We start from the raw sequence: 19473 nt of genomic DNA on the forward strand, positions 1-19473 counted from the left end.
AATTATTGTGATGAAAAATAAAAATGTTGTTTATAAAAATTGCCATACATAAAAATGTTGTTGGCAGTTTTTCGTGGTATAGGCCTACTGGACATCCCACCATGTTAAATAATGGGAACGCATCCCAAAACACAGTACATCATGGATGATGTGGAAATCTGTGTATGACACATTCACTGACTGGCACTATAGTCCCCAACTTTAAGTTTAAAAAATGTATATTAATTATCAGTTCGAAATTAGACATTTTGTCCATACAAGAAGTCTAGGTTCACATTCAAATAGATAGTGTGCCCAGCTAGTACATATATATATACACGCAAACACACAACAAAACATAATGTTTGTCTACGGTAAGAACAGCTCTCGCCAGTTTGTCTGCGGCTGTCTGTTGCCATAGAAACGAGCCGTGACCCATTTTTCGTAGGGGTGTCTTGAAGATTTACTTCTCAGTTTGCCACCTTGGCACATTTAAAGATGATTTGCCGATATTCACATTTTGTTTTAGCTTCAAGTAAAATGCTCGTTGACCCTTTGCGTCGACCCCGACATTCAATTTCCGAAAATGAAAATTGATGGCATAGATAAAGTTTTTGCAGTTAACGAACGGTCTTTGATTTTGCCGTGTGAGGTACAAGTTGCTGAATTTGCCATCCTTCTAGATGTACAATGGGTAAAAATATATAAAAATAACTTGTAGGGAAATGCATTTAAAAATCCGTGCTTATTTTTGAAGAAAATTGCCCTCAATAAATACTTTTTGCGAACATTTCTTCTTTTCCCATACCTTCAAACTAAACCAAAAGCCGGTCAATTTAATGATGAAAGGAAGCGAAGGTAAATTAAAATCAAAACTGTTTTTTACTTAATTACCAGTGGTTTGGGTTCGTTTATATGATTACGGAAAGCCTCCAGGGTTAAATGCCTAAGAGGAGGGATGCCTTAGTGGAGGGTTTGCTAAGGAAAACTGCCTCGTATACATGTTACAGACGGGGAAAACGCCCATGCAGCCAGCCCGTTCACGGGATTCAAACCTCGGACCGAACTACAAGTGTTCAGTGACTTTACCTATCGGCCGCTGCTGAGCCTCTTAATTACCAGCGCCCATTTATGCATCATGCTGCTTTTTATAGACACTGTAATAGCTTGTAGCATAATAAAATGTTAAAATCAGAACAAAATTAAGGTCTCTTAAATTATTCAGTTACCTATTTTATATTTAAAATTATACGAAATTTATATAATTATACAAAATTTGGCTTTTATAACTGCAGTGAGCATTGTTGCATTAATATAATTTTGTATTAATATTTTCATAATAAAACTAAACTTATTTAATTTCAATTAAAGATTAAAAATTATTTTTTAAGCAAATTATACCATGGCTTGTGGGTCTCCAAGAACACAGTAATGGGAAATGAAGCAACCATTCAGTGTTCTTTTTATCCACAGGGGGGTTTTGCCTCTGCCAAAGGCTGATTGTTGCCCACTTTTGGTAATTTTTCATTTACATAGTGGCAAAGAAAATACTGAACCTAGAAATATCCTCACAACTTGACAAAGCTATCAGACGAAGAAGAAGGATGCCTTCGTGGAGGACTTTTATAGAGGTATAACATCTGAAAAGTAGTCTGAATCATTGTCGCAAGATTCCGTTTCTTCTGAATCAGAATCCGAATCGCTGCTGCCAGTTTGAATTATTAATCCATCCACTATCTCTTCTAAAAGTTCGTCTTTGTCCCAATAATAATTTTCAAGTTTTTCTACGTGGTTGCAGTGCGCCTGCCATTCTTGAGAAGTGACTTCAACCAAAGCTTTTTGTGTCAAATTTTTCAAATTTTCCAAGCTTAAGTCCCCAGTCACATTCCTTTCCCTGATCAGTCTTTTAACTGATGACCAAATGTATTCAATTGCATTTAGATCACAGTGGTAAGGAGGGAGACGCACAACATGATGCCCATTTTCCTTTATGATGTTGTCAATTTTACATATTACTTTTTTAGGACGATTGCATTCTATTAAGCTGAACAGTTCCGCTTTTCGCATTTTGGGATCGCAGCATATCGTCTTCTTCATCAGCCAATTTACCATTGTTTGCTTTGTAGCATATTTCGTGGGTGTCGGATCTTCAATTTTTGTGTGATACGGGGCATTATCCATGTATACCACACTTTGAGGTCGTAAATTTGGAAGAAGCTTTTCCAACACCCATTTTTTAAAATTTCCATAGTTCATTTGCCCATGGTAATCCCCGCTTTGAGCTGATGCTTTATATATAAGTTGGGCACCTGGAATAAATCCTGCGGAAGAGCCAGCATGGACAACAATCAGTCTATTTTTGGAACTGACATTTATATGTGCGCCCAAAACAGTATCATGCTGCCAACATTTCTTAAAAGTTAAATTGCTGTCAATCCATGTATCATCGATGTAAACGATGTGGCGTCCACTTGCTCTGCGTTTCCTCATTTCGCGTAAATAATTGTTCCTCCAAAATACAATGTGAGGTCTTTCGATAAGAATTTTTCTTTTGTTAACACATTTCTTCAAGCGAAAATTCATCGAACACAAAACTTTGCACAAAGAGTCTTTTTGCCACGGAAAGTCTATTTTTTGCCTCAAGACAGGCAATAATTTCCGCACAGATGGCACTTTCTTTTCTTTGATGTAAAAGTCTTGTATAGTCTGCCGTATAACGCATTTGTCAAAATCTTCAATTTCGCACTTATGATTAGCAGGGCTTTTACGTTTCTTTCCAGGCGTATTTAGAAGTTGATCTTCACCCATTGTTGATACTTTGCGCTTAATTTTTTTAATTGTATACTCCGATACTTCAGTAGCTTGCGATGTTCTCTTCAAAACTTGAGGAAGAGGAACTACTGAAGAGTTCACCGAAGCTTCAGAAGCGCAAAATTCTGCGACATTGTACACGTTTTGACGTGCTTGAAACTTTAAAGGTTAACCTTTCTTAAACTGGAAGGGCATTTTAAAAAATTGGAGATTAACAAAACACTATGAAAATCAACCTAAATAGAAGCAAATTTGAACAAATACGAGTACAAAAGATATAACAACGAGAATAAAAATAGCTAATAGTAATAATATAAGGCTTAAGAAAAGATGCGTGCAGCTGGAATGAAACCAAGAAGACGAATGATAAACTCTTTTCCCTTCAGCCAACAGTCACCAAAAACAAAATAACAATAAAGCAACCGTTGGTTCGTCCCTATTTGAAATATACTAGCCCTGTTGCTATAGCGACCGCCACCCGCCAGACACCGTGGCGGGAGGTGTTCTTACCGTAGACAGACAGTATTTGATTAACTATAAATATTTAAAGGTAAATAATGTTTCAGACTGCCTCGTTTAGTTCACTCCTGAAATTTGGCTTTTTCTAATGCAGATATTAGAAAATTCCTCTCAAATTTGTTCTGGAACTAAAACTATATACAGTACAAAGTCCGAAATCCAGACGTCCATTATCCGGAATGATCTAAAATTCGGACCTCAAAGCCACAAACTTTTCTTTTGGGAGGGGGATATATATATATTTTTTACGCGTGCGCATTTGATTTTTCCTTCCATAATAAAACGTGGAGATTTACACTTAAAATTTCCGATTCTTAAATTCACTTAGGCACTAAATAAAATACCTCATTATGGAAAAACAATCATGTAAGCATAAATTTGCGAGATTAATAATTTAACTCCGTACCTGAGTGTCTGCTTGGCGTACATCTCAAACTGAAACATCCACCTATTTTATATCCCTGACGCTGACCTGGCAAGTCATTATTTATTATATTTTGCTTTCATCACCACATACATGACAGCTTCAGTAATAACTTATGCAGAAATGTCTAAACTTTTTTTATATTAGTAATTGAATAACAAGAGTATGGTAACATTACACTTGATGATGATTATAGATTGTTAAATGCTCTAAGAAATGTTGATGAGGAAAAATTCAACAAAAATTTCTTTTCATATGCTAAAAATAGATTTTGTTAATGAAACTCATAGGTCAAAAGATAACATTTAGTGCTATTTAAATTAAGAATATTTAGAGAAGACAAAATTTTTGGAATTTGGAAAAGCACCAAGCCAAAGAATATGTATTGTTAAGAAGGGAAACTTCTCTGAAACAGGAGTGGCTCTGTCCCAACATAGAGGGAAACTGCTGCACATGCGCAAAATATCTGTTGCCAAAGCTTGAAACCGGATTCGAAGTTTGAAGGTCAAGTTTATCAAGAGTTCATAAAACGAATATCGTTTTAAATTTCTTTAAACTTTAAAGGAAAAGAAAACATTTTTTCATGCAAGTAATTTAATTAATGGATTAGTTATTTTGAGCAAAATAAAGTGCGAAAAATCCCAGTTTAAATTATTGTGATCAATTACCAGATCAGTCTTTCCCAAAGTCAAAAGAGAAAAGTTTTGGCAAAGAACATTTCTTCTGAACACGTGTTCTTCATTTTCCTGTAGACACTGCAGAAGGGATTACATCTATGGAACCTTTCCTTCTTTACATACACGTTCTTTGCACCGAGCGGCAAAATGAAGGGATGAGAAGTATTTTATAATGCAAACTTTTTGTAATTGGAAAACATGCACGACCTCGAGCATTTAAAGGAGTAACGATTTTCCCTGTTATATATCGTGCAAATGAAGAGCATGGATGACACAAGTGTTAATGAAGGATTGGTTTAAAATCATTTTATACCTGAAGATCGGTAACATTTGACTTTGGTTGTTTTACCTGATGACTCAAAAATAGTCCTGATTGTAAACAACTGCTTGGCTCACACTTCACTTAAGTTTTAGTGAAAGATAATGTATCTGTATTATTCTTTTCCCTCCAAATTGTACGTCTGTCATTCAGCCTATGAATATCGGAGTAGTGAGTGCGCTAAAATGCAAATATAAAGTAGCATTTTTAAAATCCATGTTAAATTTCTTGAACAATGGCAAGACTATTCAAGAAATTTTTGAAATATTTTAGCATAGAATCTGCTGTGTGGAGCATTGCAAGATCATGGGAGGTTGTGTTTGCAGAAATTTTAAAAAATTCTTGGCATAGTTTAGGGCCAGGTATCATATTTCACGGTGAGGATGATGAAGATGATAATCGCGAATTTGAAGATATCGCAAATCAAAGGTGAATTTTCCACTTAATGGATTTTGTAAAGAAATGTGGAGAAGTGGAAATAAATGAAGTTGATATAACAGAAGTTTTCCATTGCAATGACAATGCCCCAATCATCAATCAACGGACGGCGAAATCTGTAGTATGGTTCTAGATCCAGAAAATACCGCTACTGACAGTGAAGACCAAAATGACAGAGAGGTTAGTGAAAATGAAAAAATTTCGATTGACAAGTAGTCAGTAGTCTCGACACAGCAATTGCAGGACTTGAACAGTGGAACTTTGTAACTGAACAAGAAAATTATGTCTGTTTATAGAATTAAAGAGAATGTATTAGTACAAAAAAACTAAGCAACTTAAACAACTTACATTGAAAGAAATTTTTAATAAAGTAAACAAACATATATAAGTTTTTTTTTATACCCTTTAGATCAGTCTTTCCCAAAGTGGGCGATAACGCCCCCTTGTGGGCATTTGAGATCTAGAGGGGGGCGTTAAGGGCCCCAGAAAAAATGGGGGCATTGACATGGGTTAGGGAAGCGATGGTAGATTTGTAATTTGATTTACTTTATATTTTAAATTTCACTAGAATTGAAACCTACCTACTACACAATAATGAATACTTAGTTTATATTTCTACCCTGTAAGATAGTATAAAAACTTAAAATACTTAACATAGATTTCGTAGGATAGCCCGCACGACGTAAGCGCGTACGTTGTAAAATGACGAAAAGCATACAGCTGTGTAAATGCATCAATCACCAAATATGGCAAACATTCCGGGGGAAAAGACTAACTGCGGGAGCCGGTGCACTTATGATGTTGTGCTCCGTAGACATACTGTCCGTTTTCGTTTGGAGAAAGCGTTTTCATTCAGCGTTTTTACGCATGCGTCAGGTCTGCTTTGAGTTCATCAAAATAGGGTTGAGACAAAAGAGAAATGTTTACTTAACATGCGTGCTTCCGTGCTTCTGAAAAGCTGGTCTGAGGAAAAAGTCCATCTCAGCGTATCGCCCCTTTTTAGGATAGAATTGTCGACAGGTGGCGGTTTTGCAATACGAAAACGGACTGTACGTGGTAGCAATCGGCTGGTTCATCGATACTTGTCCTAACTTTCTCAGTGCGATTCAGCGTCGAAAGAGATAAACAAGTTTGTGCGTGTTTGTCTTATTCCTGTCGGTGCTTGCTGTATTTAAATCCTATATAAAAGCTCGTAATTTTTCTTATATTTTCATTAGTGGTTTCGTGCACTATCTTTAAATGAGTATTTAAATTCAACACTTTATTCACATATTTTTGGAAAAAAAAAAAAAAAAGCCATGTCACAAGCAGAAAAGAAGAAACGGCAATACAGTGCATAATATATTAGATACAGATTCATAGAAAATTCAAAAAACCCATCTTTGCTTCTTTGTTCAAAAACATTTTCAAACAAAGCCATGAAGCCTTCAAGACTCCAAGATCATTTAAATAAAATGCATCCAGATAAGGACAAAAATGTAGCCTATTTTCAAGATCTGGAAAAGAAGCATAATGCTCAGCCAAGTGTATCGAAACTTTTTTCGATGGCAGACTTTGAGCTTCATACAATATCTTTCTGTTAATTGGTCAAACAGGTAAACCACACATCATTGGAGAAACGTTAATTTTGCCGGCAATAAAAGAAGTTATAACTACTGTTCTCCATAAACCGGCGGCAGATATAATTCAAAAAATTCCTTTGAGCAATAATTCTGTGCAAAGACGAATTGATGAAATGGCTGAAAACATTGAAGAGTCATTGTGCAATCATCTGAAGACTAGTCAATTTTCAATTCAGTTGGATGAGTCCAATTTACCAACTAATGAAGCATTGTTGTTGTCTTACGTGAGGTTCATTAAAGATGAAAAAATATGTCAAGGACTTTTATTTGCTAGAAATTTAGAGACGACACAAAAGGAGAAACCATATTTAAAACACTGGAAAAGTTTTGTGATGAAAAAGGAATTCCCTTGAAGAATATTATATCAGCTGCTACAGATGGTGCTCCAGCTATGACAGGGTCTCAAAAAGGCTTCATGTCGTACTTAAAAAACAAAATTCCTGATGTGATTGCTGTACATTGCGTTATACATCGACAGCATTTAGTTGCTAGAAATTTAAGTGAACGACTGTTTCAATCATTGCAGCATGTCATCAGAGCAGTCAATAAAATCCGAAACAACTCTTTAAATGACAGATTATTTAATCAGCTTTGTGTTGCTAATGATGAAGATTTCAAAAGATTGATCTTTCACACAGAAGTGCATTGGCTATCAAAAGGAAATTGTCTGACTCGTTTTTACAATCTGTTTGACTCTGTCATACAGTTCTTGGAAAACAAAGACACAGCACTGCGCGAAAACCTCATCACATCAAAGAATGATATTGCATACCTGACAGACCTTTATACATTGTTTACTGATATGAATCTCCAACTTCAAGGCGATGACTTAATAAAAACAAAAAATATCATCGCTGCTTTCGTAGCCAAGCTGCTCTTACACAAGAAGAATATCGGCAGACGTGAGTTCCATAATTTTCCCAATTTATCAGTATCCTGCAACAACGACAACTTGCTCGTCTACTGCCAACATTTGGAAAATCTTCACAGTGATTTCCTTGAAAGATTCCAGGACATTTTGAAATTCGAAATACCAGACTGGTTGTTAGATCCTTTTTCAAAAGTCAACATAGCAATATCACCCCAGCTGGAAGAAGAACTCATAGAACTAACAACGAACGAGGAAATAAAAAGCAAATTTAAAAATGGCTACCAACAATTTTCGCTACAAAAGTCAATTCCGCAGTTGTACCCTGAATTGTGGTCGATCGTTCAACAATTTTTTATATCATTCCCATCGTCATATTTGTGTGATCGTGGATTTAGCGCTGTGACAACGCTGCTTACTAAAAAGATAAATCATTTGCAAGTTACCAAACACGGCAACTTACGACAGTTTTTGAGTAAAATCAAACCTAATATCAACAAACTTGTTAAAAATCATCAAATTCATCCATCCCATTAGATTAGTTTAAAAACTAAAATTGATTACCTATTTGTTTCTTTTAATTTGATTAAAATATATTATTAATATTATAAAGTTGTGTTTTAATTGCTCTCACTGGTAAAAATTTCTAGTTTAGAATGCAAGTTTAAACACCAGAACCGACTAATATAGCACACTATAACTAAATTAATTAAAGTAATGAAATTGTGGTTTTTTAAGTTTTAGGAGTGTATAAAAAATGGGGGGGGGCGATGAAAAATAATTGCTTTTCAAAGGGGGCGGTAGAAGAAATAAGTTTGAGAAACACTGCTTTAGATCATAATTACTCTTTATTTCATAAATTCCAATTTCATATTTTTAATTATATAATTTGATCATGCCATCTTACCAGATTTAAATTGATGATCTAATATCCGGAAAAATTCCAAATCCGGAATTACTTTAGTAACGACGAGTCCGGATTTCAGACTTTGTACTGTACATGAAAAAATTACATGCAATTTTTTTAACTTCTTTTTTCATAAAACTGTTTTTTGCCCAATAACTGCAAAGTGAGAATGCATAATTTAGTTTCTTTCAAACTATCAAACTCCATGAATACCATTCCTAATTACAGAGATCAATCAAAATATAATTTTTCATTTCTACTTCCATTCATTTAATAACCTATTTAGCAATCACTTACTTGATAGGGTATGGAATTTCTAATCCTAAGCTGAAACAAGAGAGGGGAAGAGGCAACTGATGCTTTTTTTTTGGGGGGGGGTGAATGCATCAGTAAAAATCTAGGTAAAATTATTGCTTTCAAACATATTCTGTAAAAATTTTACTAAAAGAAAAGACAAAAATCTTGTTGATTTCACTCATTTTATTAGAAATAACGAAAGTTGCACAAATAACTAAATATGATGTTAATGTGAAAAGTAAATTTAAATTTGGTCTTTCGTCTGTCTGTCTTTGCAATTGCATTTTTTTACTGTAAGTTAAAATTTCAAGCTCTACTGGAAAATCCTGTATTAAGCATACATATAGAAAGAGAGAGAGACAGTCCTGTACATGTTTAATAAAAACTTTTTTAAGCAATTTATACCATAATTAAAATAATAATAATAATAATCACTCAACAACAAATATGGATGTTTTAAAATATCTCAAAGTCATTTACCGTCCTGTTCTTTGATATTCAAGTAATGTCTCAGGAGGATTGGCATACTTCCTCTTCTTTACAGTCAGCAATGCTCTGATAGCTCTATGATCTTCTTCCAAAATGGCATACATTATAGGTGTTAATTGAACATCTACACTTCGATATGAATTCAACTGGAAGTCATATAAAAAAACTTACTAAATGAAATAAGCAATTTACCTTTTCAGACATAAATTCTACAGATAAATGGCAGACATATATTTTGATTGCTTCACAACAATCAACTCTTAGCTACCTGCCCAATTTATACATAACAACTAAATATGTGATTTTTTTTAATATTAAAGAATGTATATAGATATATGCATATTATGCATATGTTATGCTAAAGTGTACAATTCAGTTATTTCATGAAATCTCTACATATAATAAAAGAAAGAGTCTGTCTGTGTGTGTGTGTCTTTGGTTCATGCTGCGCGTAAGCTAATAGACCCACGGCTACGAAATTTGGTACATAGGTGCATCTAGACAAGAGCCAGTGCACCTCGAAGTGATTTTTCGAAATTCGAATTCTTTTTTTTTTTTTTTTTTTATTATTATTATTATTATTATTTTATGTTTTGTCACGAAATCGCGTCATTTTGAGACATAATAGGCTATAGGAAAGCGAGATTTTAATCTACACACTCCATTTTCACATCGTCATGAAACGTAGGCACTTAGCTATTTTACGAACTTATTTATTAGCTTATTAGCTTAGCTATTTTACTTATTATAAATTTTGTGTTTCAAAATATCGATTAAATACGAATTTATTTCACAAAGGGAGCTCAACACCTTTTCAACGGGATTTTTTCTAAAAAAGTTTATTTTTAAAAATGTAACAGTTTATTTTTCTTTGACTTTTGGACACGTTAAACTTTCATCCTTGCGACTGCTTTTACAAAAAGAATTTTGGAAAAATGATAATATTTTGTATTTTAAAACATTTTTTAAATGAAGCTTCCGAGTACACTTCTCACATCTTTAAAAATGTGATTTTGGCAACAATTTTCCTTTCTTATTCTTGTTGATAGATTTTTGATGAAATCACATCATTTTGAATAGTTTCATTCTTTTAGAAATATGGGTTTGGCAACAATGTTTCATCGTATTTCTTATGTCACTGTTTTTAAGAGATTGGCATATTTCATTGTCCCCCCCTTTTTTTTTATAAAGTTGTTTTGCAGAGTAAAATTTTGCACGGAACTTTTTTTTTTTTTTTTTTTTTTTAGTTTCTTTCACTTTATTTTTTGCTTATTTCACTATTTGTAAGATATTGAAAAGTTTTGCATGATTTTTTTCTTCAACGGAAAGTTGGTTAATTTTTTTTATCACAGGACACAGTCTGGAGGGTTATACATAGTGGCATCCAGATGAGTTTAACCTTCTATTCATTGAGATCTTTTTGGATGATGGTAACACTGGCTCCTGTATTGATGGTCCAATGCAAGGAATTCCATTGATATTGAGACTAATATGCATTGACATAAATATGATAAAAAGTTCATTACTGCTGATAAAAAGTTCATTACTGCTGTCACTCATAACAGAAATCTAGAGTATTTTAATATAGTGCCAGATACTGAGAAGTATCTGGCAACCTCTGCTACACGAGATGGCAACTAATTTGCTTTCTGCCTCCTTGCTGGGGAACAGTCTTAGATTCCATGCCTTGGGATGTTTTGCAGTTCCTATGTAAATAGCCTTCCCCACCAAAGTTCCAGTAAATTAGAATCCATTTGTTCCCACTGAAATTTTGCTTTAAAGCATTGAATAGCCTGGTTAAATCATCTAGAACAGTATTTCCCAATCATTTTTGTGCTGTGCCCCACCTAATCCTCTCTAAAATTCTTATGCTCCCCTTATCACTTACATAATTTTTAATATTAAAAAATTGAAATGTTCACGAAAGAAACTTGAATGATAGGTTTTAGGACAAAATTTCTAAGCATTTAAATAACCATGTCTATAGCAAAAATTCCTTATAAAATATTTAAAATTCACCACAATGTTGAAACCTTTTTACGTATACATCACTTACGTTATTCTTTATTTTGGGGAATAAAAAATGAAATTTTGAAAAATGTTTGACTTCTTGAAGGAAATTTGAATGTTCATTAAACTCTGGATGAGTGCATTTTCAAATTGCCTCCCCACAATGGGAGACACTGATCTAGATGATCAGTCATTTAATCTATTGGTTCCTGGATTTCAGCAGCTTTGGCAAGATTTTAAATGAAGTATGCTATAGTCTTTTACACACTTCTCACCAAGCAAAGTTCCTACGTGCCATACAGAGCTTTGAAGACTAACCTATAGTTTTTGGGTAGAGTTTGAAGGCAGTTTCCACTACATCTGCTGTCAGAGAAGCGGCAAGGTTGCAGATCTTAGTTATAGTATACCATACATTTGCGTTTGAAACTACAGAGAACTGAGTCTTGTACACCTGCTAGGAGGTCTTTCCATGATATATGGAGAGCTTTAAAAGAGGGTCCAGATGACTTAGGTAGGAATTTAAAAGCTTCAGAATTGTGACCAGCTGTCTTTATAGATATCTTCAAGCTGTCAACTTTCTTGGTGAAAAAAGTAGAAGTTCTGTCACCAATTTGTTGTTTGACAGCAGAAACTCCGCCCCCCAATTTCTCCAACTCTATTTCAAATTTATTTATTCTGACTTTCATAGCTTTGAAATTTTTTCTTATTACGGCAGTAATTTCTCTTTTCATTCCACTTGACCTGCTCCCATCTTTTTTTACCCAATTTCATCTCTTCTTGAACTGACGAGGCCCCTAACATCTTTCCCCATTTCCTAATTTTCTGGAACAGATCTGATCTCTTCCTTCATGGAGCTGACAGTTGCTTCCATCTTTTCTTGGAATGCAACACAGGCTGCCAGCTGTCTTATTTACTCATCTATCACTCTAGTCATTGGCATTCAACCCCAAGGACTAGAATTGATAGTCAACCCCACTAATGGCACTAAAAATTTTTATATGTGTACAAGTTTGTAATGGATTGAACACACAAAGAATGGATGATAGCTTGATGAAATTTATTTTACCAAAAGCAACACATTACAGTAATGGAAATTTTCACATAAGTACTCGTACAGCTCTTTTCAGTATGACAGAGCACAATCAGGAGTTACCACATGAAACTATTATGAATGTTAAGCTGCATCTAAAAAGGAGTGCACATCTAGAAAGAGAAACTTTCAAGATCTCTAAATACTCTAAACTCAACAACTGAAAACAGATGCTCTCTCCGCTCATATATTTTTTTTGCCCTGGCCAGCGAGAAATTTCCAGTACTTTCAATTTCTCGAAATTGCTGTGAGGCATAAACAGTTCCATAAGGCCAGATACAGTGGCAGGTCATTTAATGATTAGGGCCAATTTACTTCTATACAGGAATCACACTAAAATGCTGCCAAGCTTGGTGACTAAATTTTATACTAAATTTTGCAACAAAATTAGCTGAGAAAACTATGCTGCTATCTGGCCAATTTGGTTAGCTAAATTCAATGCATAAATAGACTTGGCCCTGTCACATTTTTCTGGTAGTGGTTTGCTTTCTTGAGACCTTTCATATTACATTATAAAAGAAATTACAATGTACATATAACAGGGTTGCCACTCAAACAGGAGAATGAAATTCCCTGACTTTTCCAGGTATGTTTTGAAAAAATTCCAGTCTATTCGCATAATGTACATTGGCTGTGCTAAGAGGTAAATTAATTATAGTATTACTTGTACTGTGTACCAAATTCACTTAATTATTCAATAAATCCCAGAGGACATTTATTCTTAATTATTCTTGGTACACTTTGTTTGATAATTTTGTTTACTTTTCCGCTTAAAATACTTCATAAAATTTAAGATATATACATTGGATAACAACTGTACGTTTTATTTAATTATTACTCATGATCATCCCCAGTTCAACACGAGGCTAATCCGGTTCTTATAAATCACAACGCAATGCTAAAAGTTAGGTTAGATTTTAGATAAATTTAATTTGTATGAGGTGTATTCTTAAAAGGCACCTTAACACTTGAAAACACAAATATAATTATAATAGGAGTTGTTTTCTCCACTGAAGATTGAGATTAGAATCTGCCCAATCTGGAATAAAATAAGGCTTTTTTTACAGACATTCTGCAGCTAAACGAAAGAAAGAAATCTTTTTAATGATATTTTTTTACTAAATTGAGGTATTTTATATTTATTTCGCAGCATACAAAAGGAAAAAATATGTTCATTAAATTTCGTGATGTCATCATACTACTAGAATTAATTTCAGGATTATGCCAGAGAAAATTTCCTGAAATTGAGAAATATTATTTACTAATGATAAATAAATTTAGAGGGAAGAAGCAACATTAAATGATATGAATAACATAAAAATAAAGATAATTACTTAAAAATTTAATTAGAATAATCAACGATATTTTAGCGAATATAGTTATATTACATGGTTATCCTAGATGATTGATTACTATTTTTTTATTTTACTGCAAAATGACAAGGTATTTATTAAAAAGAAAAGAAAAGAAAAAAAGATTTTGCGGTAAAATCCTAGTATACGATACGGCCTTCGCATGATTTTGAAAATTGTCGCCAAGAACAAAATGACCCGTTTACTGCTCATCATCATGTCGCCAAATCCCGCTGTACCATACATGGAGATTATTCTGACCAAAGAACGTCATGTAAAAAGCGGAGGGAAAACTTGCCAAGGGATTTGACGACGGAACGGCCAGAATTTCCCTCTTCGCGATGTGTACACGAAATTGAGAAACACGTGTTAAGAAGAAACGTTCTTTGACAAAAAAGAAAACTACGAAAATCCGTTTTTAAATTATTGCGAAAAATCCAAGAAGAAACGTTTTATCAAAGAACGTTTTTTTCTTGGATTCCACCCTCAAAATAACTAATCCATGAATTAATTTACTTGCGCCAAAAAATATTTTCTTTTCCTTTAAAGACATTTTAAACAATATTCATTTTATGAACTTTTGATAACGTGACCTTCAAACTTCGACACCAGTATCGAGCTTTGGCGACAGATATATCGCGCATGCACAGCTGTTTCCTGCTATGATGGAACCGAGCCACATCTGTTGCAGAGAGGTTTTCCTTCTTTACAATACATATTTTTTTTAATTCTAATCTTCATGGTACCGTATACTAGGATTAAACCCATTTTGTTTTATACGAGAACAGGTACTTTCTTTAGTTCATGCACTGCACATGCGATTCTCGAGGTTACTGGAAACCAAAAGTTGCGGGAAACTTGCTTTGCCTTTCTAAAAAGACAATCAAATTGGAGCTGTGAAAATTGGCTCTATGCCAGCTGCCCGAATGACACTCACGTGATACACAATTCGCCAAAAAAGTGATCTCTTCCGACGTCGGCGCAAAACTCGCCTTTTTTGGCGGGATCGTTGTATGAAATTCCCTGACTTTTCCAGATTTTCACTAAAACACTTAAATTCCCTGACTTTTCCCTCAATTTTTTGGTCAATTTCCCTGACCTTTTCTGAATTCCCTGACTTTTCTGGTTTTCCAGGTAGCGTGGCAACCCTGATATAAATTCAGCAAAATTATTTACACATATACAAAATTTGTAACATTATTAATCATTTATCTGATGATATACCAAATTACACTGTTGCCAGTGTTTACTATGCTTGTAGAAGCTTACTAAAAAATGAAAATTCTGTCCATTTGGTTACTCCACGCTAGATTTAAGCAACAGGTTCTTCATAGCATAAAAGGATATAAAATTAATGTTAAGAAATTTAAGAAATATACAAATATCCAATACTTAAATTTGAACATGTAACTGCTGTTTGTTTTTAAAAGCTAAGCATGATAATTAAAATGGCTGACAGAAACACTACAATTTGGTATGTTAAAAATCCATCTCAGTGAAAATTTGGAACATGGAAAAATAAAATTACTAAATTTTATTATCTACAAAACAGCTAGAAATACAATAAAACTTTGACAAGGTAAAATTATATTTCCAACGACATATAAATACTAATACAAACACATGGTTTATATTACGAAATAATGCATGGCAAAGCTGCAAGAATATTCAGAATTCCATATAGAGAGGATGTGTATTAAATGGAAGACTTTTGGCTGCCTCAGTGATTGTTGCCACCTAATGGCAGTTGGCGAGTTCCCCCAATTTCACTAAATTTTAAAGAAACTGGCTCAATGGAATAATGCTGCTTCCCCTCCCAGGAAAGATAAATCTTTTTTGGTAACATCAATAAGAGGTAACTCGTTTTTTAAAGAGTTACCCCCCCCCCCCACGTGCGTGTGTGTGTTTCTAGTGTTTAAAACATTCAGCATAGGCCTTTCAGTTTTTTTTTTTTTTTTTTTTTTCTTGTGCTTTAGGTTTTGAGTATTGGTGAGCTGTTGGGGGCACACACAAGTGCTCTGTTGAATTTGTCTCTCAAATTTCAATGCACCACATTCAATTTGTTCAGATATTTTAATTGGATGAACAAGGCATCTTGTATGTCAAATAATATTTTGGCAAACATTAAATTTCATATTAAAGCATGAAATAAATATATTGTTTTGTGGAGTTATTGCAATGGCTTTTACAAGAAAACTGCACAACGAAATTCCTAACAGTGTACTGAAAGTTTAAATAATTATGGAAACTACTGCTGTTAGTAGTAGCAGTGAATGGATTCTCAGCTTCATGAAAAATATTTCTTTCTAGGTTCTTTTTTCACTGTTATTTATGTTATGTATTTAATCTTAAAATTTATTTAAAAACATTTTTGTAAAATAATTGCTTGTTCTTAAAACAATCAACTGAAGTGAAAGAAAATAATGGTGGCAGCTTCTGCCATTAATTGCACAACATAATTAATTTAATTGATATTTTTTGCAAATTCTGTAGTATTTTGAGTATTTTTTATATTTCAATTTTAAAGTTTTTTCCCTTTGTTCAACTACTATTTTTATTTTCAATTTTTGTTAAAAATAAAATATTTAGAATCTGATACTTTGTTTTTATTAAAACAAAGTGTGAGCCTTATGTTAAAATTTTCATAGCTTTGCTTTATGCAAACTGAAAACTCTTTCTTTTGAGAAATACTTTGATTAAAAGAATATGGAAAGACCACAAAACTACAGGTAAGCTATAATTTGTGTTCATAATCAGAATTAATATACAAATAAATTCTTTAGTTGTAACAAAAACACTGGCAAATAACTATTTTCAAATAATACTCAAAATTTAATTATAGAATGGTAAAAATGTGGAAAGTGAGACTAATATGCATTGACAACATAAATATGCTCAGCCCAAAATCGTACCAAATTAGTTATATTTTTAAACATGTTTAAGTTGAATAATTTAAGTACCATATCTGCTAGCATATAAGATGTACTTTTTTCTTTGAAAATAGGTCTGAAAAGCAGGGTGTGTCTTGTATGTCGATACTGCGTCATACATCAACACTCAGTTTTTGATTACATTTATTCCTGGAAATTTCCTCTATTTGAAGTTATGTGATGTTTTTCTTGTTTCCTTGTGGAGTGTGAGAATATTACAGTTACTTAGAGTTCAGTCAATGCATATGAGCTGTCATCGGCAATCACAGATCAGTTCGTTTAAATTTTCCAATTTTTGTGAATAGCTTTTACATGTGTAAAATTTCTAATGTTCAATTTTCTTAAATTTGCAATTTATGACTCAAAAACAAGGTCAGCATTGCTATAATATACAAAGAACATGCAAGCTACATACAAGCTACATGTTACATTACATACAAGCTACATGCGTTTGCATATTCTAAAGATGGAAACAGGGCTGCAAAGAGGCATTTTGGGCCACCCTAACTGAGAAAATGATAAGAACGTGGAGGAATCAGAAAGAGGATCTAAACAAAGCAATTTACAGTAAACATAACCTACGAAACGAAACAAGAGACTCTTCATTTAGCTCTGGAGATGAGTGTCTGGGTTTTGATGAAGTGAGATTAAAAGGTGTCCTTTTCCAGATAGTTTGGGTACTTGTAGAAAGTATTACTTTGTATTTGTATTACTTTATATTTAAAATACTGAAATTTCATTATAATGATTTGTAATAAAATTTAATCCTTCAAAAATGTGTATAAAAAGAAGAGGGTGCTTCTTATACGCCGGCAAATACAGTAGGTATATATATTTTACACAAATTTAAGAGCTAGTGTTTAAATTTAAACATGAAGCATGAGCTTACCGAACAGATCTTCTGTATATCCTTCATTAAAGACTGTAGCATGGCTATATCTTTTAAGAGAATTGCACGAATAAGTAACTTACTATGAGCTGAAGATGATACATATGGAATAGGTATACTGAAAAATAAGGAAAAAATTAATATGTTATCAACATTCTGATATAATCAAAATACACATGCATACACATATCACTTAATCCTTTGAGAAGCAAGACCATTTTTACCAGTTCATGAGATTTTCTATCGCTTGTTACATATTACTTCTTAGCTAAAACATTTTCTTTCTTTAGTTTACTTAATAAACTATCATCATCTAAATGTATCTAAATAACAAAGAGAATGTTATGAAAAAAAAAGAATAAAGCAACTGTATTAATCTAACTGATAAACAGTACGCAACACAACTCTTTCTGAGTATATCAAAACGGTCGTGCTGCTCAAAAGGTTAAAAATTTTGAAATGTTACACACTTCATTTCAAAAGTAGGATCCTTTTCAAACACAGTTACTTTAGGATTTGGATGTAAACGTTCAGCTATTTTCTTCAGTTTTGTTACAGGTTTTCCAGCTTTATTAGATACAATTATACGTCCACCTTCGAAAATTTAAAAAATATATATTTAGGCATAAAATCAATGAGGAGAAGATATATTTTATTCAATTTCAGTTACGAAAAACTGATTTCTATAGTTACCTTCTTTTTTCAGCTTTACTTTTACAGTTTCTCTTGCACGAAGTTTCACTCTGGCTGCTAAAGTTTTAACCTTCTTCTCAGCTAAAAAATTATAAAGGAAAGCAAAAAAAAAAAAAAGTTTCAGGGCTAAAATTTAGCATACAACATACAAAAAAATATTAAAACACATAAAACAATGATGATGCTTGGTAATTTTTGTCTAGATATCTTGAGATATGATTAAATTCTACGTCATCATGCCCATTTTTATACTTTCCTTTGATTATCATAAAAGTCTGACTCTGCTTCATAAAATCTTATTTTCCACTTGTATCACTAGAAACATCTCAGATCTACAAGTGTAAAGGCCCATCTACACGAAGCGATTTTCTCAGCCGACTTTCTCGTAGAGCAACAATTTTAAGGATTTGCGCATGCGCCAAAAATTGGTCATGTTCTCTGCCGCGATTTCAAAACTGGTGTTCACTGCTCACTGGGGTACGATAAAATCGGAGTCTCTAGCCAATAAGATTGCTTTGAGTGATCATGTGCTTTTCTCCTCATTTGGAATAATAAACATGGCTGCATTTCTTTGGAACGAAACTCAACTAATAGATTTCTATAGAGAAAATGTTGTGTTGTGGGACACGAGTAATGTAAATTTTAAAAATAAAAAATTAAGGGATTCTCTTATTTTGATAAGATTTGTCTTCCCCATTACTTTATATATTCAAATATTTTCTAATTCCGGGTGAAAATGATTTTAACTCCCCCAAGAAAAGTTCCAAAAACTATTAATGATGCCACGTCATGGGTACTAGGTGAAAATATTCAGAAACTATTTGAAACTGTGGTCGCACGTATTGAAAAAATTCAAAAAGCAAAATCTCCAGTCGAGAATAAAGCAGCGCAGAGACTCAATTAACTTCGCCGAAAATGGGAGTTAATCAGGTGACGAACTACATAGCTTTTCCGACGGTTTTTGCACGAGCGATCATAGCTTAGTGGTAAAGAGCAGACTAGGCTTTCCCCGTAAGTCGAGATCGTGGGTTCGATCCCCGCCTTAATTTTGGACTTTCTGCACATGGAAGAACTTTTTAATTTAATTTCTCCATCACTAAATTTGAACTGCATGACTTAAAAGTCACGTTTTATTGTGTGGTGTTTATTGAATTTTAAT

The 19473-nt window shown here is 33.4% G+C and overlaps 1 protein-coding gene across 3 annotated transcripts in view; it reads right to left on the reverse strand.

Annotated features, from left to right (window-relative positions):
- Positions 1–19473, reverse strand: part of LOC118190076 (poly [ADP-ribose] polymerase tankyrase-like) — a 346106-nt gene that overhangs the window by 179422 nt on the left and 147211 nt on the right. For all 3 annotated transcript variants that reach the window (XM_085816925.1, XM_085816923.1, XM_085816924.1), the window contains exons 7-10: positions 18315–18395; positions 18092–18215; positions 17622–17739; positions 9342–9496 (exon numbers count right to left, since the gene is read on the reverse strand). In XM_085816925.1, coding sequence (XP_085673051.1) covers positions 9342–9496; positions 17622–17739; positions 18092–18215; positions 18315–18395 — 478 coding nt within the window. The remainder of the gene's footprint in view (positions 1–9341; positions 9497–17621; positions 17740–18091; positions 18216–18314; positions 18396–19473) is intronic.

This window comes from Stegodyphus dumicola, chromosome 5 (assembly GCF_044657685.1).
Source record: "Stegodyphus dumicola isolate Sdum_Otavi_A_Nest chromosome 5, ASM4465768v1".
In the NCBI taxonomy this organism is placed as follows: domain Eukaryota; kingdom Metazoa; phylum Arthropoda; class Arachnida; order Araneae; family Eresidae; genus Stegodyphus; species Stegodyphus dumicola.